Here is a 22,826-nt window from a genome sequence, read left to right as displayed (position 1 = left end):
GAGGGGTTTGGAACACAAGCCCTATGAGGAGAGACTGAGGGAGCTGGGGTTGCTTAGCCTGGAGGAGATTCAGGGGTGACCTTATTGCTCTCTACAACTACCTGAAGCTGGTCTCTTCTCCCAGGCAGCCAGTACCAGAACAAGAGGACACAGTCTCGGGCTGCTCCACGGGAGGTTTAGGTTGGATGTTAGGAAGAAGTTCTATACAGAGAGAGTGATTGCCCATTGGAACTGGCTGCCCGGGGAGGTGGTGGAGTCACCATCACTGGAGGTGTTCAGGAGGAGACTTGATGGGGTGCTTGGTGCCATGGTTTAGTTGATTAGGTGGGTTGGATTGGTTGATAGGTTCGATGCGATAATCTTGAAGGTCTCTTTTAACCTGGTCTATTCTATTCTATTCTACCTGGGCTCAGAGGCTTAGCCCTGTCTTACCCACTTCTCCCCTACCAGTGCAACACTAGCAAGTCAGCAGAACTAAAATTACTTCCAAGAGAGAAAAAAAAAAAAAAAGAAAGAAAAAAAAAAGAAAGAAAAAAAAATTCAAAATCTTCTCCCTGAGGTAGAGATGATTCTGTTTACTAATAGCTTCTGCTCTGCAATGAAAGACATTGATCCTGCACTCTCATACATAAACTGTCTTTAATGAAGCTCCTTGAATTACTAAAAGGAGGAACAGATGAATCAGGTCTACTGACAGTTTAGCCAAGTTGACCTTATGTGTTGGTTTGAGCCTTAACTGGAGTTTAAGAGCTCAGATGATAGCAAATTGATAATTCCTCCCCTTCTCCTCACACCCACACCCCCCCCCCCCCCCCCCCAACTTTCCCTGATAAGGAAAGTGAAAATTAAAAAAGGGGTAGGGAAAAGGGATGGAGGTGGATCTACCAAAAAAAAAGAAATTAATCTGGAGTCAGTTTGGAAGTAGAAGTAGTAAATTTTTTAACAAAGTGTGTGCATATATATATATATATCTATCTCCCAGTAACAGGGTGGGGGGGGTGGTTAGAAGGGCAAGGATGACTAGGAAAATATACAAAACCAAGCCTGGATGGCCCTGTATTTCCCTGGATGTATGTGGATTTCAGTCCTTCAGAGAAGCCTGGAGAGGGAAAGCCAGGCCCAACTACATGGTCAGTGTAGGAAACCAGCAGCAGCTGATATCATTTCAAGCAGGAAAGGCAGAAGAAAAGAGCAAATGGCACCAATGTCCTCCTTTCCATAGGCTAGCTGGACAGGAAGGGGGATTGGAATAGACCGCCTTTGACTCGGGGAACCCCTACTCCTGGAAGGGGAAAACCAAGTCTCTCTCTGTTCACCTAGATCAGGTTTCTTTTATCCTCCTGGCTGGGGAGCAGAAAGGCGCTCTCAGCCCTCCACCCAGAAGGGGTGTAACCCAGCACACCTTACCAGAAGCAAGTTCAGGTCTCTGGTCATTTAAATGAAACAGCAGAACTTCCACATCAACACTTAACATTCTTCAAGAGAAACAAGAGGCCCACCATTATGACCAAAAAGGCAAATTAGAGTAAAGATCGAAGTCAAATATTTACTCTAAGCACTGCAATATTTGCAAATCTGGAAACCATCTCTCAGCAGTTTCTATTTGCATACTTTAATTAATCCAAAAATATTAAAGCAATCTTACAAAGGAAAGGGTCAAAGTATTAATTAACTTGAGATTCGTTGCTTTTGTGCAATTTAACAGTTCAACACAAAGTAAAAATCTGTTTTAATAAAAACTAAGTTACTGTGACAGGTATAATTTCATGGATTAGTGAAACCACGTGGAAGGCAATAAGTTTCAGTGATCATCCTAATTTTTGTCTAACTTTAAAAATAGTTGTTTCATTTCACTACAGAGATTCCTCTGTAACACCAAACGATCTTAAGTGTTCCTTTAACCTCAACATTTCTCTTTCAAATTGATGACTTTCCCCCTTGCTCTGAACTGAAGAGAGGTCACAGCTGGTTTAGCAAAAAAACCCTGACTGCAGCATTCAGCAAAAATCAGACACCGCACAGCCACCCGGTTCAGCACCCCACGCTAATTCAGGTTGAGATTTCCTGCTGGAACCATCTTGTGTCATTGTGCAGTTCCAGAACAAGCGTGAAAGTTCCCCTGAGGTCTCACCCCACCAAAGAGACTCTCTGGCATCTTTCACAGCTTTTGGAAGAACTGGGAAACCTTGCCAGAAGATGAAAGATTTAGAATCAAAACATACTGGTGCCAGAGCTCTGCTTTATCAATACAGTAGCAAATGAAACCCCAGCAAAATAATGGTGGAAGGGGACTAGAACTTCCTTCATCACAGCCTCAGAATTGCAACTTTGACAAATGCACTTTGTAATCAAATCCCCTCTTGTCTCTTTTTTTATAACTCCAAAATGAAGGGTTGGAAATGCATGGACAGCTAATGAACTGGAAGGTTGACCTGGCATTTCCTGCCAGAAAGCTCTGTAGTACTTGACTTAACCAGAGACACTGAGCAGGGATTCACCTCCCCTCACTTCATGCGTTTACAATGCAAATGTCTGCATCCCACTCAGTTGTCTCCACTCTGCATCTTTATTGGAGAGAAACAGGCACTTTCCCCTTGCTATTCATCAGGACTGTTCTACACATCCAGAAGGGCTCTCACCTTAGCAGTGCCTGTTTATTCCTGTTGCTAAAGAGCAAGCTCACCTTAAATAGCTTCCTTCTCAACACTTGTGTCACAGGTACCCAGAACTAAATGGTTTTCATTTGTTCCTCAAAAACAGCTTCAGAAACTAAGGAAAGTAGAAACTCTCTTCACACTCCAAACCTCTGGCAACAATCTTCCTCAATCTAAACCATTACTAAGCAACCATTTTTCTCCCTTACAGGAGCTTTCAGAAAAAAGATGGGTGCAAAAGACTCCTCAAAAAAAAAATTCTGCCACAAAAGTTTTGTGATTTCCTATTTAGGACACCATTTCAAGCTAAATTTATGCAGAGTGTATTGTAAGTGTAGAGTAACTGCGTGGTAATGGAGAGAAATTGCTTGTATTGTCAAATACGTAATACTAACAACATAAATTTCTCATTACCTTTGATATGCATGTGGGAGCATCACCATAACAAATGAACACAGCATTCAGGAGACAGTTCCTAGATGCTCACAGGTGTTTTGCAGCAATAATGAATAATACCTAGAAGTTATTTCTTTCATAGCTTTTCAAATAAAGAAGACAGCATTGTCCTGTATTGCTTTCAAATACTCTTCATATTTCTTTACTTTAATCCCTCCTTTTTTTCCCTTTCTTTAGCAACAGGGATTCTCCTGCTCCCCTGAAGGTGCATGAAAAGCAAATGGGGGCCAGGACTAGTTGGCTGCCTTCCGTTTAATTAGATAATCTATTTCTGAGGTTCAGAATTGAAACAAAAGGATAGAAGTCCTCATCGGATCACAGGTAGCTTTTCCAAGCATGCTGAGGAGGGAAAAAAACCACTCATCAAACCCCAATAGGATTCCTTCAAGCTGCTGTCATGTGTGTTTCACAGCACTTTAACAAGGGTTAATGCACAGCAGTGCTTGCAGCTTACCTGCTCTCTGCATTCGGGTCGTTGTGCACGCAGGTGACGGTGGCACTGGTCCTAGCGCTGTCTGTCTCCTCTTGAACCCCCCACTGGTCTGCATCACTCACCCTGATGTCTGAGATCTTCACACCTGGGCCTGTCCGAGTTCTGTTGGGGAACAACAGGGATTGCTTTCATTACAGACCCACTACAAATAAATCCAGAGAAGTAAACAAGGAAGACGAAAGGCAAACATTCCCTCTTCCGTTAGTAGCAGACTGATACATTGCAACTGTAAGTCACTCTGCTTTAAAAATATAAACCAGGTCCAATCATTTGCAGGACATGAAGTATGAGTTTCCTTATGTGCAAAGCCAGTTAATTTTCAGCTTGAACAATGTGGAGAGAATAAGAATGCTTTCTGCTTCGGTGGCACCACTTTGGTGTAAATGAAACAAATGTGACTAAGCATAAGTTGATTTAATTTGTTGTGTCTGTCCTGCAGTTTAAGATGAAGAATCAGAGCACTGTGAATGTAAAATACATCTGCCTGCTTGCAAACCTTTGGGAGCAAGGTGCCTTTTAATATTAGGGCCATCTACACGGATAAGGTATGTTTTACTGCTCAAAGACCATAACGCAGGCAGGAGAGAGAAGGAACATGTTATCCTAGATGTGGGACTGAGGGATGAGAATAATTATGCCATTGTAGTGGGATCTATCAAACTGGACATGTCAAAAACTTGTGCTGAAAATAATATAATGGTCACATGGAAAACCTTGATTTCCTAAGCTTAGCTAGAGTCAGAAAGCAGCTTTGGTAGCTAGTAAATGTCACCATTTTTTCACTTTAAAAAAAAAAATAGAAGTCCATACTCCAGTGGAGCTCAGCATTAGGAATGTTGCCAAGGAATAGGAAACAAACTGCTCTTAATAGCAGAGATTTCATTTGTGCAGCTTGACTCCTGAAACAAGCCTGGGATTCCAACAGGAGTGCTGCAGATATGCCTGGAGAACAATTAGGCAGAAAGCAACTGCTGTAGCGCCATGTTGGCCACTGCTGTGACTTAATTAATTAAAAGCAAAGCCAAGAGGGACCTCTTAGTTGTATGGTGGAATAAAACAGCACTGCTGAGACTTGAAGTGTTACTTAACAGTGAATTGTGATGGATCTGCCCTGATGCCCCATAGCCAGTTGGTGCTCATGTTACACTATTAAAAATTTCCTTTAGGTTCTGGCTGAGTTCATGGGTTTGGATCAAATAACTTCAGGAGTCAATGGGTGGTCTTCTTCCTTGAGAAGGAATTAATTCACCCGGCTTTTATAATATCCGTATTTTTGCCTGTCAGGCTTTACTAACTTAATGGGCCAAAATCATGCCTGGCATAACCAATCTGATGAAAATTGCTTCCTGTAAGGAGAGAATTTCACTTGATATTTTTCTAATTATCTCCTTCCTGTTTCTCCACAGACATCTGTATCTCCAAACAACAGACCTCAAAGCCTACGTGCCCCTTTGCTAATACCTCTTCTTTTTTCAGAGGAACATTCATTTATTCTGCAGTAATTACACTGGACCAAATAATTCCTGCAAGACACCTACATAGCTTCATTTCAGACTGACTTGTAATTTACATGAGCTAGAGAATTAGGCCTTCAGCAACAGATTCAGACTTTCTTTAACCACTCAAAAAAAATTCATTATGGTCCGACACACACACAAAAAAAAACTTATCAAAAACCCCCACAAACCACTAGTTTTTAATTTTCTCCTTTTTTTGAATGAATTCACTTCCCCTTCACCTCCTCAATTTCCCATGTCTGTTCTTGGCAACACATCTGGAAACATCCGCTCTGACTTTCCACTCAAATCAAAGCCCTGGATAATTGAGGGGCAGGACACGATGAGGCAGGAGGGCACAGCACACATAGGACAGCTGGATTTCACCCATGATTTCAGAATTCACCAGCCTTTTTTCATCTGTCAGGAGCTTATGTCCTCCTACACAGCTTTTGAACTGCAGATATCTTTACTCTGCAGCATTCACTTTTGTTTACTCTGATCTGAATCTAGCAGGTCAGTTTACCCCTACAAGCACAAAAAGCAACATGACACAACTCCCTGATGCACTTGAACAGGCTTTAACCATGCAGGACCCTCTGTAGCTCTCTTCTTCATGGAAGCTGCTCCTTTTTACCTCCATTAGAGGCCCTCATATAGCATAGGGGTAAGGATGCAAGAACCTCAAATAGTCACATCTATCTCCATAGCCAGCTCTTCTAATCCCTCCAGACATGGCACCTCAAAACACTGGCTTCCCACTGAGCTATGTCTGCCTCCTTCAATCAGGGAGCTTTGCTGTTTCTTCTCCTATGTCTGAATACAGCTACCAGGTGCTTTTAGCCTTCCTGGATATCAGATGAGATTATCCTGATGCATGTCCTGTTGGTTCATCGCTTGGCTTCTGCTCCAGGGCACTGTCCCTTACAGGAGGCCTTCTGGTTTTTGGCACTACTGCCTTGTTGACTTTGCCTACGACTTCCGCTCGCTGCATATCTACTGCCTTGCTGGGTTAGCATCAAGTGAACATCGCATGCTCTGCTCCCCAGCCACGTTTTCCAACAACATCTCAGAATACTGCATTTTAGGAAAATTTCCAGTCTAATCCCTGCAATGCATCTGCTCTGGTGGGCTGAGACAAGATGTCATTTTGCATTTTTGGATATCAGTCGAGCCAGAAAGGTTGAAAGAAGGGGAAAAAAACCTAATTCGGCTTCTCACTTAGGAAAAGTCAAGAAATTCAAATTAAACCAGCCTACATATGGGAGGTTTGAGCCTGCTGTTCTTCAGATAAGTGATTCATATCTTTAAATCTGCCCTCAGACTCCACAGGCACAAAAAAAAAAAAATATTGTAAGTGTTGCAGAGTGAGGCTTTGAAAAAGTGTAAGAAATTCCCCCCAGAGCTGACGTTAAGCAGAGAAAGGATGGTGAATGGTTAGTGTGTGAGCTCAGGTGCTCAGGGTTTTGCCCTTCTGTGTGCTGGGCTTCAACTACAAGCCTGGGTAGATTATTTAGTCTTCTTATACCTCTCTTCCCTACATAGAAAATACTGGGAAGTGCTGTTCTTCCAACTCAAAGGGAAGGATAAATATAGTCACTTGAGATGTCCTTTAAATTTTCCAGCTGACAAAAATTCTGCCATCTCTGGGCTTGAAAACATGGAAATGACCTACCAAAGTATTTCACAGCAGTATGACCCAGGAAGTAACTGTTATCACTGAGATGGCTTCATTCCTTTTTTAATGAAGATAATTGTGATATTAAAAAATAAGGGGAAAAAAAAAGAGAGAGAGAGAGAAAGAGAGAAAAGGAACAGAAATGAAAGGAAAGGAAAATAGGAACAAAACATGACAGCCAATTGGAAATTTGGCTAAATGGATATTTCATTTCCACAAAATACTTGCTTTCTGAAAAGCAGAATTTTTAGACAGAAAACTGTCCTGTTAGAAAGAACTTGTCCACCTTTAAAACATTACAGCTTACATGGCATTTTGACAATGCAATTGGCAGAGATGCAAATGAGAGAGGAATGCTGAATGAGCTCACCAAAATCCAGCCTGCAACAGGATCCCTATATTACAGCCTATACTTGCAGTCAGTATCACAATTAAGGTGACCACTACATATTCATGATACTCTCTTCTTTAGAGGTAGAGGAGGTCCAACAGGAATGTGACACCCCCTGAGGACTGCCCTATTCTTACGTCTCTAAGATATTAAGAGGAGGTACCTGGATTGGGAAGTGTCAAAGCTATTCAGAACAGGGAATCAATGCAACAATTGCTTCATGAATGAATTTAGCTCTCTTCTCCAGCTATAAAGGCAGAACAGAGAAAGCTGCTTTCAATTTAGGCTGCTGAATACATTTGGTATCCCTGGCAGTGGATTTTTCCCTGAACAGTGTGCTCTCCATTTGCTGTAGAATATAAAGATGGAAACATGACAGACCGAATGGAGCGGGCAGGCAGAAATGTCCCCAGCCTGCCAACTTGGAACGAAGAGAAACTCTTTTAAAATGCAGTCCCAGCCTTAAATGTATGTGACCCCATGAATTGGCCACTCTAAGCCTCTTCTCTCTGTTATTACAACAGAAGGGAAGGAGAAGGCACAAGTAATCACCAGGGCTGGGAAGTAACTTAAGAGCTGCAAGAGGGATTTAAACAGCTGAGCACTTAGTGAAAGTGGTGCAGGGACTTCTACTGCCTCCCAGTCACTTAATGCAGAATCTGAAAGGTAAATGCTTGCTTGCAATACACCCCCAGCAACGCTCCCGGCAGCAGTAATCGGGAAGTAAAATCTCGGCAAAAGGAACTTTAAAATAGAAACAGAAGGAAAGGATATTTAGGAAATAAACAGGAATGTGCTCACAGCAGATGGAAAATGCTCAGAATGATGAGAAAAAGACTTTTTTCAGAGCTGTTTTACAAACCCTCTTATATCCCCCCATTATGGACAAAAACACAAACTGAGCTAAGTTCACTGTCAATGACACCATAATAATAACTGTTATGATAACAAATTTCATTTGTAATCTCCCATCATTTCTGTATTCAGCCCCTCAACATACATTTTTAGCCCAATTAAGAACAAAACCCTTATCTTTCCCCTAAAGGAAATCCAAGCTGCAGGCCACTTTAGTTAACTTGACTAAAATTATGCTCTCTGCAGAGGCAGTATGAGGGTCGATGCATCCCAATTCACAGGCTTACACTTCAGCTAGAGAACCCCCTACCCATCTGTAAGACCAAACCACAGCAGAGCTGAGTCATTCTGAGCCCTCACAGAGCATTTTATGTATTTGAAGAATTGCACAAACAGCCAGCAATTAGCTCTGAACAAGGTCTCTGGGGAGCTTCTAGTTAAAATACATATGGTTTAAGATACATTAAGCCAAGCACTATAAATTAAAATAATCACTGAATGCAGACATAACACCTGGAGACTTTTGGGGTGTGGTGAGCTGAGTAGTAGGTACTTTCAGCTACCTGAGGAAGGAATAGGAGCATCCCTGTGTAAGAGGAGGAAGCAAGTGAAGTTTGCTGGCAGACACAAGGAGAACAGGGTATTTGATTCGTAGTTGCCACATCCAAGTGCACTTCTTGGCAATTGGGAGACAGTCGGGAGTTCACTGGCGTGTGAGGTTTGTGCATGAAAGCAAAACCACTCAGGAGACATAATAGCAGGTGGGAGGTTGAGATGCTCCACGTAAGAGAAGCATCATCTCCCTCTTTTGTGCCTTCCTAACCTTCTTGGCCAAAATTCTCTAAGGACAAAGTCGCCTATGACACATATGGCAAAACTAAGAGTTATGCCTAGAGCTGACAAGGACTATTTTGAGATATTCCCCATAAGCCCAGACATTAGTAGGGACATTAGGGACATTAGTAACACACAGTGTCCTGCACTGGCTATGCAAGACCAGTCTGGGGGCAAATACACATTCTGCTGCTGTAGGCAGATATCTGCTTGTGCCCCACCAAGCAGATATCATTCTGCACAGCCTCATCTCTTACGGAAGTCAGATTTACAACAGGTCAGAGGATCAGGACCTAAATCTTCACAAGCTAAGCTAGTGTTTATTTTCTGAAGCATTTTTCCAAGAACTGTACTTCTCTGTCCTTTCATATTTTAACAGACCTGTCATAGATTTATGTTCAAACTACTTCCCCATCCAATTCTCCTTAAAATAGCAGCACTAAGCCAGCTGTGTTTGTTTCCGTGAATCCATATTAATGTCACCATAAGTAAAGCTATCTTTCCAAGGATGTAAAATACACTTCAAAATACACAAAGATCCTGTGAAGATCCAATCCCTCTCCAAGGGGTCACAAGTGTAGAAGTACAATTTATATGCTGCTTGATTGCAAAGCAAACAAAGGAAAAGCAGCCTGCAAAGCCATGTAAGGGTGTAGGTAGATGGCAGGCAGGTGGCAATGTAGAACAGAGGACAACTGCAGGGCATCCAACAGAAGAAAACCTCAAATAAAAGGGTTGAGCTAATGGTACTGGTGGTTAAAAACCAAAATCAACATCGCCCTGGTATAAAGCCAGTGTCAATAGGTGTTATCAGAGAAAAAAAGTGAGAACTTGCAGTGGGAGACAAAAAAGCATGTTTGCCCTTGGGGATAAAGACATCTCAGTGCTTAAAGGACAGATGCAGCAACTTCCAAAGTCAACTGGAGTTTTACTTAAGATTTGACCTCTACTTTTCCTGCTAAAACATACTCCAGTGACTGCTCCTTCATTGCAAGTCCAATGCACAATTGGCCCAAACTTGCTTTCATAACTAGAATATGGATATGCTGTCTGCCTTGGCCCCCAAAACACCTCCCTACTGCAGGGCCAAAGCTCTCTCAGCCACCACACACCCTGTGGAAATGTCCTTGCTCTACCTGTGACATCAGCACATTCTCACCTTTTCACCACATCAGGAAATTTGCCTTTCCCTCCCTCCAGTACACCTCAACTTCTCTCTGCATCTGTTATTTTTATATAACCTTTTGTATCTGTTTTATTGAACCCTGTCAAGCATTTGGGGATGCAGTTTCAATGAAAGCAGTTATTACTGTCATGTATCAGAATATCTCTATCCAACATGCACTCAAGAAGAAAGTCAATGCCAAAGCAGCACATAGGACAACACGGGCAAAACAGGGACAGAGACCGGCGCAGTGCAAGGCAGGAGCAACTCTGATCAACAGACATGGCAGCTCGTGTGAAGGGAAAAACCAAACACCCACAACTCAGAGAACAGAAAACTCTTTGGAAGCATGGTGGCAGGGATCAATGTTAAAGGTTTAGAATGATACAATTATCTCTCTTCTAGCAAAAAGGTGAAGCTATCAGCATTTTCTTCTTTTCAGCTCATCAAATGTTTCAAAATATGCTAAGCATCGAGCTCACTAGCATATTGGATTTTGAATAATGAAAAGAGTAAACAGGATTTTAATTTGGATTCTGACAGTAAAGTGCTTTCTATGTGATAAATTAACTATTAGGGAAGATAAATTAACACAACCTACCCTTGAGTACAATGGCTTATGATTTGGAGGAAGCTTATGCAGAAGCGTGATCAAAATAAGGCAGGATGAGATGATGATGGGGGGGAGATTTTATCAAAATTCCTCCCTCCTCCTTTCCAAATTGCATGTATAACTTCTCAAAAAAAAAAAAAAAAAAGAAGAAGAAAAAAAGCACAGCACATTTCCTCCAAAGCCCCACATTTTCCCCAAGAATGTCTAAACACTTTGGTAGAGATCTTCAGCTGCTCCAAATCATCAGAGATTGATGAATTTTGTAGCAATTGTTTAGTATCAAAAAGTGAAATTTCACATCTGTGAAATGTTAAACTGCCATATCCAACTGGAAAACTGCCAGGCTTTACCTTCTTTTTTTTTTTCTTTTTTTTTAGGAGAACAGACATTTTAAGATTTTATATTTCAACAGAAACTCCGTTCTTCAATCTGCTCTTTCTCTCACGTGAGAGAAACCAGCAGAAAGCGATCCCAACTGGCTTGAAATTAAAGCTACTAATTTTCATTCTTGTTTATTCCTGTCACAAACCAGACCTGTTTATATGGGTTTCCAACACTGCTATGGAAACCTGAGAGGTTCTGAAGTCTTTATGCAATATGAGATGAAAACACCATCTCCCACAGTGAACACTCTTTGCTCTGAAATATGTCAATGGGGGGAATTTTGTCCCTCTGGGAGAAAAGGGGTTGCTAAGCACTGGGGCAGGAGACACTGGGTCCAATTCTATTGAATCAAGACATTTTATTAGCCATTAACTGTCAGGGAGAGTTCAAAATGGGAATGAGGATGTTGATTCATCTTTGCTCAGAACTTCATCTAAGGCTAAAAAAACCAAACAACCCAGTCAAACAAAACTGTTCCTATGGAATCTACACTGTAAGAATTGTCCATGTACTGCATTCCAATATATGTCTGCAATTTCCCAGCAGGTGCTTAAAACTGCAGGTCAAAGTTCTGCAACAATTGGCATTTTCTTAATAAAACTCAAAGCCAAAATTTGTGTCCTCCTGAAAACAGTGCTATACCTTTGACATACAAATTACCTTAATTATAGTAGAAGCAAATGTGGCTCTAGATTGTGCTGAAAGCTCTTAAACTCCAGCAAACTCTTCACACCAGGAGAACAGATCTGTTGTTTGGGCTGCTGACACCAGCATCCCACTAGCACTGTTCCAGTGAATTCTGCTACAGCAGCGTGGGGGGAACAGCTCACGTCCTCTGTGCTTTGCCTGCTTGGAGGGGCAGGAAATATTGCCCATAATTTGCAAATAAATACAGAATTCCTAAAACTCATTTGGCACTTTGCACATTCAAAGTGTCCAATAAACCTGATCTAACCATTATTACTATTGATCAAAAGGAGGCAGCAAGACTTTTTCCAAGTCTAAACGACCCTCACACTACCAAACAGGGCCTAACATCCCTCTCATTAGGATGCACAACCAGCTCACACTCTGCCTCCCCTGAAAGGGAAAAATATTTTCTTTTATTCCACTGCCTCTGTTCAGTTAACTGAGATATGATGTGTTGATCATTATTCAAAGAGCTCAAGAGTGCCTGCTGTCACACGGCCTTAGACATCTCCAAGAATTGAAGTATGTGCCCTCTTTCCTCCAACACAGCAATCTGTGGTCTACCTTCTCTGCAGAGAGAAGAGGTAAAACACTGGAGTGGTTTTCTGTAACACATGTCTAAGGAACAGAAATCAAAGTCAGCTCAGTCTCTTCAACCTTCCTCTGAAAGATCTAAACCACTCAGACTATGTCCTTTACCTTGAAACAAATGCAATGCTATAATAGATGAAATTCTTCTTTAAAGCCCAGTAGAGGTGAAAATGCATTAACAAGTCTGAAAGTGTCCAAAGTGTTTGAACTTGGAATTCTTGCAATCATGCAGAAACTCAGCTTTGAAAACTATAATGAAAAAATCAAAGTAAGTCAGAGGTTTCCTCCTGCAAAGACAAAGATACTTAGAGGTTTCTTTTTATTGAAGGCTGCTTTCAGAAATCAGCACTGAAAAAAAAAATACGTTTGCAGCCTGGATAGAGTTCAGGCCTCCTGGGAGACAAAGAATTTTTATAAAGAGGTCATTTTTCTACCTCTGCAAGGGACAAAAAACCCCTCTGAAGGTCACTGTTTCTGGAAACACCTAAACAACAACAAAGTAAAAGCTTTCCATCCGTCTCCCTACAAAACCAAGTAATGAGCTCCACATCAATGTCTTGGTCAACACTATATAGGGGTGTACAGCATTTTAAATAGTCCATCACTGTGGCTGTACTTGCTCACCACCTTGGAGACCCACACATTTCCTGTAAGCAAAAAGTTAAACACAATCCAGACAAAGATAATTAATCATGTTTTACCAAATATCAACATATATGGCTTAGGATCAAAGAACTTTCCTGGATGCTGCTACAGTCAGCCCTAGAGTTTGTTGTATTCTGTGGACTGCTTGTGGTGAAAAACCCTCAGCTCAGGGCAGGTTGTAGATGCAAATCCCCTGCCTGGCCGATGCCCAGAAGAAGCCAGTGGTAGTCAGTTTGTGGCTAGTCCTAAGACAGTGTGTGTGGACTGGCCCAAGAAAGTACACAATGACAACAGTCTACACACACTGGGTGATGTCTCACCTTGACTTTCACACAGCAAATGCACCTCTATCAATGGCTTAAGCAGTCCACAGGAGAAGACCAGCAGTGAGGTTGAAGGGCAGATAGCACATGGACACATGTCCTCATCTTAAGAGATGAGGCCAAAAGCAAGATATTCAGTAATGGTCATCCTTAGCTAAAAGATAGCTTAAAACTGCACCAGTAAGAAAATAAACAACAACAACAACAACAAAAAAGGACCATTAAAAAGAGCATATTTCAAAAATATCTTTGCATCTCTAACTTCTATGGAAACCTGTCACAACCCTTGGCACATCCAACTGCCTGACAGCATGGAATGGAATGGAATGGAATGGAATAGACCAGACCAGGTTGGAAAAGACCTTTGAGATCATCAAGTCCAACCTATCATTCAACACTGTCTAATCAACTAAACCATGGCACCGAGCACCCCATCAAGTCTCTTCCTAAACACCTTCAGTGGTGGTGACTCCAGCACCTCCCTGGGCAGCCCATTCCAACGGCAAATCACCCTTTCCATGAAGAACTTCTTTCCAACATCCAGCCTAAACCTCCCCTCTTTAATGGATCTATCTTACATTTTCCCATGCTTGCTTGATAGTCTGCATTAAAAAAAGCAAAAGAGAAAAGTTTGTCATTAGGAACTCCACCAAAGCTGTGGCAAGGAGACATTGACCTGAGCACAATGGATGAATATAGAGGGAAGAGGACAAAAAGCACGGCAATGAATATCCTTCCAGAATTAAAAGGGCCCCAAGAACTTTGCTTGAACTAGTAGTTGTTGTTTTTATTGGATTATTTTATGGGGTTTTATGTTGTTTAATCGAAGAAAGAAAATGGGGGCCATAAAATATGCAGAGCTAACTGGGGCTGCAGAGTACATTGCTGAATATTGCTAGTAATGCCATTTCCCCTTCACTGTCAAAAAATAAAAATATCATTCTTTATAGCCCTGTCACATGGAACAGTAGTCCTCTCATGCTTGCCAATCAATCATCTTGGAGTGCACCTTTACCTTGAGCAGAATGTGCTAGGACGGTGAATAAGGAAAGCTCAGGAAATAATCTCCCTTTCCACAAGATAGAATTCAATTTCCAGCATAGCTCAGACCACAACTTTCCTTGAAAAGGTGGCATCATATATTACAGAAAAAAAAGCATTTTTCCACTGCTAGTGAAAACTTTAGTGAGCATTATGATTATGTGGTTTGTACTCTAGGCACCAATGACCACCAAGCAAGCTAATAATGTGTGAATTCTGATGAGAATCAGCCCTCCAGCTGGGATAAAACATCCAAAATGTTTTTCCCCTGGCTTATTTTTTTCCCCTCTGCTTTCTTTACTATGAGACTTTATTTTTTCTAGCTGTAGACAACAACTTTCCACAATGCTCATAGAGAATTAGCATTTCACAAAGACATTTCCCACTCTGCTGCTCAGGTAGCCCTAGGTAGCCCTTTGCCACCATCCCAACAAGCTTTTCTCTTTGACAGCCCTTGTTTGCTTCCTTCAGATGGTGCTTCTTAGAAGCTTTTTGAAGACTCTATTAAGGTAGATTGAGATTCCACCAACAAATCTTTGACTCCTCCTTTGGTTCTCAACAGATTTGGCAGGATTTTGCAAGTCTCAAGCATTAAACGTTTGTCTTCCAAGACAAAGTCTGTGTGGCAGAGGCTGGCGGTGTCCATAATCTACTGTGATACAGCCCACACAATGCCCCACAAATGCATGGTGCCAAAGCCCTGGCTTACTGGATTGGCCTGCAATATTTCTAACCATGAAGACAAGGAGACAGTTTTTCCCCTCCAGATGCCCTGAAGCTCCAAGTCCCAGATTTTGCTCTGCAGATCTGGCCAGAATACCATTCTGCAAGCTGGTGCCTGAGAGATAGACTGCAGAAGCCCCAGAGCCTGAGATGGGCAAAAAGGTCAGAAGGATTCAGCCCTCCAAAGTCTGTTGCTCACAGTCCTGCCACAGCTCAGACAGCTTACCCAGGCTTGCAAAGCTGTCAGGAAAATTTACCAGCCACCACACAGAAACTGCTTGCCATTTACCACAGTGATTGATGGTAACGCAAGAAACTAATGGCATTTTACTTGCCTGTCGAATGGAATTACTCACCCTGGGCCAGCAGGACTGGGGAAGGATTCTTTAATCCTTACAGAGATTTTTAAATTAAACTCTAGTGTTCACAGGGCTGAAGACCAGTCAGAGGCAACAGCCTGCTCCAGGATGGATTCAAACATGATAGAGCACATGGCCAGATAGGTCTGGCAGGGCAATAAAACCAAGCAGAAGGCAGCTGCACACTGTGCTTCTTTGTAAAAGGTTTACAGATTGAAGGGGGGTAAATCCATTTGTAGATTATTAATCTCTAATGAAGACCTAAGTCCTGACACTGTGCATGTCACAAAAAGCTGAGGAAATAACAGGACAAAAAGGCCATAATCAAAAACTGGAGGTAACAGTTTTAAGTGGTACAGGAAGGTCCTCTCATGTGGTCTATATGTGCAGAACAGTACAGTGGTAGAGGGGGTCAATTTACTTCTTACACCCATAGCTGATAAGATCATTTCCTCTGTGACTCCCCACTTCCTTCCTAACACCAGTACTAAACCTTCCTTTATCATTGCAACTGTCCCACATGCCACCAGGACTGCTCTGTTCTGGTTGTACCTGCAGTTCCAGGATTCCCTGTGAATGGACAGCAGATCCTCCATCATAGCACAGTCACTTCCTTGTTAAATGAGCTATTTCAGTAGTTGGGAGGCAAGTAACTTTGATTCATTAGCTGACAGGTCTAGCCTGAAGGACTAAAAAAAAGGTCCTTCACCAGGAGCTGATTATTACAAGCAGTAGCACAGTAGGCTCCAACTGCCCCCAGGGAATTTCAGGAAGAGAAATATCAATGGACATCACACAGAACTTTTGGGGATAGGAATGAGCCACTCTCACAGTTTTGATTTTGATTAGCCTCTGTTTACTTGACCAGTCTTTATGATCCAAACTCCTACACATCCTCAAAAAGCAGATGAAAAATCGACTCTACAAAAGGTCATGAACAAAAAGAACAAAGAAATAGAAAACAATTCACATTTCATGAAGATTACACATGCTTAGGTGCTGGCTACTAAAAAGTCACTTACACTTTTTGCATTTCAAAGGATACACTATGTCTGCAATAACAAACATTCTAAAACCAGGCTTCCCTACTGGGGGAGTTGGGGGGCATCAAATCAACTCCCTATAAAAATGGCTACAATCTTTACAACACATTCAGCTGTTTTCAGTGAAAAACACTCACAGTGAGATACCCTATCCCACAGAGTATTAAGCACTTCCCATTCCTATTCTGCTTTTTCAGTCCTAACTAGTCCCTAACCCTATTAGTCATGAATTTGCAATTAATGAGCCTTGTTTGGAGGATGAGAACACTGAAATTGTTCTGATATCCGGGCTCTAGCCACAGAAAGATGATCTAATTCAGCAAGGAAATCTGCGGTGCTTAAGGGGGATTCCAAACTTTCAGTAAAGGAAATCAGCTGTTAAGTCATTTTAACAAGGGGCAGCATGCTGTGCTCTCGGCTCAGTGGTGCCACACCATGGTCTCACAGCGTGGCATCTCAGGACAAAATAGTCTTCATGCATTAAGGATGTTTAGCATCTGCTTGTAAACTCAAGGCTGGTCAAAAACTGACTGAAATGGGGATGATTCAAGTGTGGTTTCCTACCTAAGTTCTTAACTATGAGAAACATACACATGCTGTTTCGACCTAATATAGCAAAGGATCAATAACCCAGGGCTAAACTAATTATGAATAGTTATGCTTGAGCAGGAAAACAGCAGCCACTTCTCTCCTGCTTCAAGGGGACAAGCAAATAAAGTGCCTTCATGGCTCTTCTTCACTGAGCCTGGAAGGGAAGAACCATCCCTTATGAGTCGTCTTCTTCCAGGGTATCTAGAGCAGCAGTTTACCTCCTCAGCTGGGGACACAGGGATAGGCAGGACAGCTCTCCTCTTCAGGCTTGATAGCAGAGAAAACCCTATATGCAGTCTCATCAACCCAGCCTTCTTGTGAACTCTAGTAGAAAATGTATTTCCCAGGCCATTAAAACTCTGATACAGCAGTGAAAAACAAAACCTTCAATTTTTAGTGGAACAAAGTCACCCATCACATGCCCATTGATACTTGGAAATAATTTGCCATGGCTGGGTTGGGGGTGAGGCCTAGTTTTATTTGAAATGTTTTATAAAATGCCCCAAGATGAGATAAATGTTCCTTGTTCTGCTACAGCAGTCACTTTCCGACATATTTCGGGAGGCTAATCCTGGAGACCAGAAGATTAATTCCTGGAGACAAGCACTTTTCCCCCTCCAGCTCCTCCCCAGCTCTTCACAGAAAATGACCTGGTCTGATCTTAACACATCTTGAAGAAGACAGAAAGATTAATTATGCTCCTCCCTATTTCATCTTCATGGCACATCGAAGTGGCTCCTACAGCTGTGAAACCTTTATTCCCAGGGTCCTTCTGATTGTATTACTGAGATATTCAAAGACTCATTAAACCCAAAGGGAAGTCCCATTGACCCAGACTTAGTACAGAGGAGGTGGGACAGGGGGGGCTTAAACTTATCTTGTACTTAAGTTAAAGAGACAGTTGGAGAAGATTCATTCATAAATCGAATCCTCCACCCTCACATAGTCACTTATCCTTGCAGCACTACACACAGGAGATGCTGCTGGGACTCAAGAGCTGAGAAATGCAGCCTAGGTGACTCTGCTTGCGACTGCTGAAGAACCAAAGCAAAGAAAAATGCCTTATGTTTTTGTAGATACAATTTTGCACCTACAAATAGAAACTGTTTTCCAATTGCAACACTTACAAGTCAGAGCTCAGCTTTCAGATCAGCCTTCTGCAAAGGTGGCGTTTGCTGATGCATGCCTGATTGTGGTTGTAATTATTTCTTCCAGTAATTACCGTCACTATAGCTGACCTTATTCTAGAGTCAAATACCAAGGCATTAAAGTGACAATATCTTCTGTGCAAGTAATTGCTGATAGCAAACCTGATTCTCAATTACGAATGTCAATACCTTGTAGATATTAAAAGCAAAGCCAGTATATCACTGGGGCTGAGATTGCTTTTTAATCTGATAGTTAGGCTATAAATTATCTGATTTGCTGATGGAGAGCTCAAGTTACAAAGGCACAGTTCAAAAAAATCACTAAATGTATGGATGACTTCCTTTGATTTTAAGTGGCACTGAGCAAGTGCTCCATTCTTTCCTGGTGGTGCTGCCTTCCTGACTTGAATCTTCACTGTCAACTCATCACCCTCAATTAACTTCAGGCACAACTGTTTTCGGGAGTAACACTCTGCCTGCCAGTGCAGCACTAGGCTTCAAAAAGAGTTTCTCCAAGCTACAGTCTAAAGCTCACCTATCAGAAATAAAAATATTATGCTTATTCTCACTTTTTTTAGACTTGTGAAACCTCAGCAGTACCATTGAAAACAAGGTTGTACTGACTACTGGGAATACTTCATTGTATTTTCACCTGGGGAAGCCCTTTCTTTACAGGCCATTCCTTCAGTTAAGTTCTCTCTGCTATTTCACATGAAATTAAGTATCATAGAATCAGTCAGGGTTGGAAGGGACCATAAGGATCATCTAGTTCCAACCCCCCTGCCATGGGCAGGGACACCCCACACTAGATCAGGCTGGCCAGAGCCTCATTCAGCCTGGTCTCAAACACCTCCAGGGACGGGGCTTCAACCACCTCCCTAGACAACCCATTCCAGGGCTTCACCACTCTTATGGTGAAGAACTTCCTCCTCACATCCAGCTTGAATCTCCCCACCTCCAGCTTCATTCCATTCCCCCTAGTCCTATCAATAGCTAGTAGCCAATATCACACACGTGGTGCTGCAAAGATTAGATTATGACACTGATGGAAGTCAAGGTTCAATTTCCCTGCATGCAGCAGGTGAGATATATGCATTGGGATAGGCTAGACCTAGGAAATGTAATAAACAGGCACAGGTGGTTATAAAATATAAATGCAAAATGTACTTCTTCGTATTTATTACATCTTTTACATCCAAATTGGGCAGATTTCATTCCACAGATTGAGACTGATCTGAAGTAATTTAGTGGGAGGCTGGTAGTTGAAACACATAATCACATTTCTAGAACAATGTAATTACATTGAATTTAATGTGATTTCCTGCTACTAGTTTAAAAGTGCAGCTTCCTCCACATTCTGCATTTACGCTGAATATGGCACTTCAGGTACAATTACTTTTAGGTAGCCAGGTAAAGCACTGCATAAGGGGAGAAAGTATGCTGCAACTCCTTCAATTCTGCAAGACCATCATGTAAAGATGTCAGTCATGAAGTGCCAGTAAGTTCAACTCTTACATTTCTAGGAAGGTGTTGTCTCTTAAGATGACCATTGAGTTTAGATTTCATTTTCATTAAATATCTCACAAGGAACAATTTTGCTGAGCTTAACTTGTGCACAGGTCAGCTGTGCTCTAGGGGGCAAAGGGGTTGGAAGGGAAATCCACTCTTAGCAGAAGAGCTGTCAGGTTTTCCTATGTTATATAAACTTCTGAGAGTGCCCTAGTAAAGACTTTTTACAAGAACAGGCTAATAAATGGACCAGGCAGGTCAAACCCATTAAGAACAGTTAGAAAATACTAGGAGGGAAAAGTAATTCAGATTTGAATGTAGATGAAAAATTTGAATTTTAAGCACAAGGACAAAGGGCTAGAATTTTATCAGTTAGGAATAAAACTGCACAGACATTGATATTCATTTAAGTCCTACAAATGAGTTAAAATCTGACCTAGAAAGAGCATGTGCTGCCAGCCAAAGCCTACCACACAAACAAGAGAAGAGAAGAGAAGAGAAGAGAAGAGAAGAGAAGAGAAGAGAAGAGAAGAGAAGAGAAGAGAAGAGAAGAGAAGAGAAGAGAAGAGAAGAGAAGAGAAGAGAAGAGAAGAGAAGAGAAGAGAAGAGAAGAGAAGAGAAGAGAAGAGAAGAGAAGAGAAGAGAAGAGAAGAGAAGAGAAGAGAAGAGAAGAGAAGAGAAGAGAAGAGGAGAGGAGAGGAGAGGAGAGGAGAGGAGAGGAGAGGAGAGGAGAGGAGATGAGACGAGGTTGGAAGAGACCTTCAAGATCATCGAGTCCAACTTATCAACCAATCCAACCCACCTAAACAACTAAACCATGGCACCAAGCACCCCATCAAGTCTCCTCCTAAACACCTCCAATGATGGTGACCCCACCACCTCCCCAAGCAGCCCATTCCAATGGGCAATCACTCTCTCTGTATAGAATTTCTTCCTAACATCCAGCCTAAACCTCCCCTGGTGCAGCCTGAGACTGTGTCCTCTTGTTCTGGTACTGGCTGCCTGGGAGAAGAGACCAACCTCCGTCTGTCTACAACCTCCCTTCAGATAGCTGTAGAGAGCAATAAGGTCACCCCTGAGTCTCCTCCAGGCTAAGCAACCCCAGCTCCCTCAGCCTCGCTTCATAGGGCTTGTGTTCCAAACCCTTCACCAACTTCACCACCACTCTCTGGACTCGGCCCTCCAGCCAGTTCCTAACCCAACCCAGTGTGCTCCCATCCAAGCCATGGGCTGATAGCTTGGCCAGGAGTTTGCTGTGGGGGACGGTGTCAGAGGCCTTGCTGAGGTCCAGGTAGACTACATCCACAGGCCTCCCCACATCCACCAGCTGGGTCACCTGATCATAGAAGATCAGGTTGGTCAGGCAGGACCTGCCCCTCCAAATAACCAAACCCTAAGCTTATAGCTGGCCAGATGAAATCCCGCAGACCCACCTGGCATGGAGCAATTTAAGCAATCTGTTTGCAGCATAAATTCAAATAGCAACCCAAATAGCTGCAAAATAAAATGAAATAAAATAAAATAAAAATCAAGGCATATTTACAATTGATTTGCAAACAGAAAGAAAAATTATTAAAGTGATCAAAAATGCTATTTACTGCTGCCAGTTCGTTCAGCTTTCTGCAGAATGTCACAACATTTATATTCCTTCACTGGAATAAATAAGTATTGAAATATAAATGGATAATGAAGCAGATGCTAGAAGACAATAAAAGTGCATAGGATCTTTTTTTTTTATTATTATTAGTATTATTATTATTACTATTATTATTTCAGCAGACCAAGATGAGCTTGAATGAAATAAAAGTTTAAAAGCAGGTTTTAAAGCTGGGGGACTTGTGTGAAAAGTGAATGAACAATAGATTTAAAGCAGCGTAATTATCGATGAATCACAACACTTTGGAAATGGCCTCAGAGAGCTCCAAATGCATTTTAAACTGCAGAGAAAGAAGACGAATAAGGGAGAAAAGAACCCCTGAAAGGAGCCAGCACTGCAGCCCTTGCTCAGATAAGCTTCACTGCTTTTATCAGTGCTTTTTTTTTTTCCCAGTGGTGCCAGTCATAGTACAAGCGCCAATGGGCATAAACTAGAACACAGGAAGTTCTACCTAAACAAGAAGGAAAAAACTTTCCTGTGAGGATGCTGGAACAGTGGAAGAGGCTGCTAGGAGAGGTTGTGGAGTCTACTTTGAGACTTTCAAAACCTGTCTGGACATAATCCTGAGCAATTTGATACAGGTGGTCATGCTTTAGCATGGGGGTTGGACTACAAGACCTCTACTAAAGGATCTCCACTAAAGGATCTCCAGAGATCCCGTCCAACTGCCACCACACTGTGGCTCTGTGATAATGTAGTAAAGCCAGCTGCATTGAAATTGTAAAGCCAGATCCTGAGATTCTTCCTTCCATGGAAGTTTGCTCTGACATGAACAGAGCTGTGGAGAAAAAGATAAAAAAAAGGTCTCAGGATGGGCAGGCTTGCAAAGAAGCCAAGGAGACCTCAACACCTTTGATCTGCTTTTCAGCACTGTTGATCCCAAGCACTGCTGAGCACCACGCAGGGCTCACAGAACCGGGCGATGCTGCACTGAAGTGGCAGCAATGTGATGAGTGCAAACTTGCTACAAAAACCAGAGTACGGAAAAGCTTCGTCTGGCAAACGGCAGAGTGCATTATTGATGGCTCAGCAGCCAGAAGAACTCAGCACATGGGGAGAATAATGGGTTTGTCATCTCCCTGCCAGGAAAGGACTTGAAACGAGTTGAAGAGAGGCAGCATTGCAGTTCCATGCCCACCTCGTGCCCCCAGTGCACAACCTCACAGCACACAGCAAGGGAAAGCCGCTCGAGCTCAGCCGCGCCGCCCGCCTGCCACAGCCGACCCCAATACACTCAACTCCACTGCACGTCCAACACATGCTACAGCTCAGTTCTTTCCTTCTGAGCCAGCCCAGCTTCCCAACAGCCTCAGCATTTCCAGAGTTTAAATCCTTAGCAGGGTTTCTTCAAAGAGCAAATACATTTGCAGAAATTAATTTTGGGCTGCAGCATCTTAAAAGGTCTCCATTCCTCCATCAGGCAGATTAGCAGCAAAGCCTGCTAGAACTTATGTTCTTAATCAAAACCAAAAAATGTACTAGGCAGA

At 42.3% G+C, this 22,826-nt stretch overlaps 1 protein-coding gene across 2 annotated transcripts in view; it reads right to left on the bottom strand.

Moving 5' to 3' along the window:
• Positions 1-22,826, bottom strand: part of TMEM132B (transmembrane protein 132B) — a 260,331-nt gene that overhangs the window by 138,192 nt on the left and 99,313 nt on the right. For both annotated transcript variants that reach the window (XM_054173165.1, XM_054173164.1), the window contains exon 3: positions 3,565-3,705. In XM_054173165.1, the coding sequence (XP_054029140.1) occupies positions 3,565-3,705 (141 nt within the window). The remainder of the gene's footprint in view (positions 1-3,564; positions 3,706-22,826) is intronic.

Source organism: Dryobates pubescens, chromosome 25 (assembly GCF_014839835.1).
Source record: "Dryobates pubescens isolate bDryPub1 chromosome 25, bDryPub1.pri, whole genome shotgun sequence".
Classification (NCBI taxonomy): domain Eukaryota; kingdom Metazoa; phylum Chordata; class Aves; order Piciformes; family Picidae; genus Dryobates; species Dryobates pubescens.
This window is presented reverse-complemented; position numbering and strand designations above follow the sequence as displayed.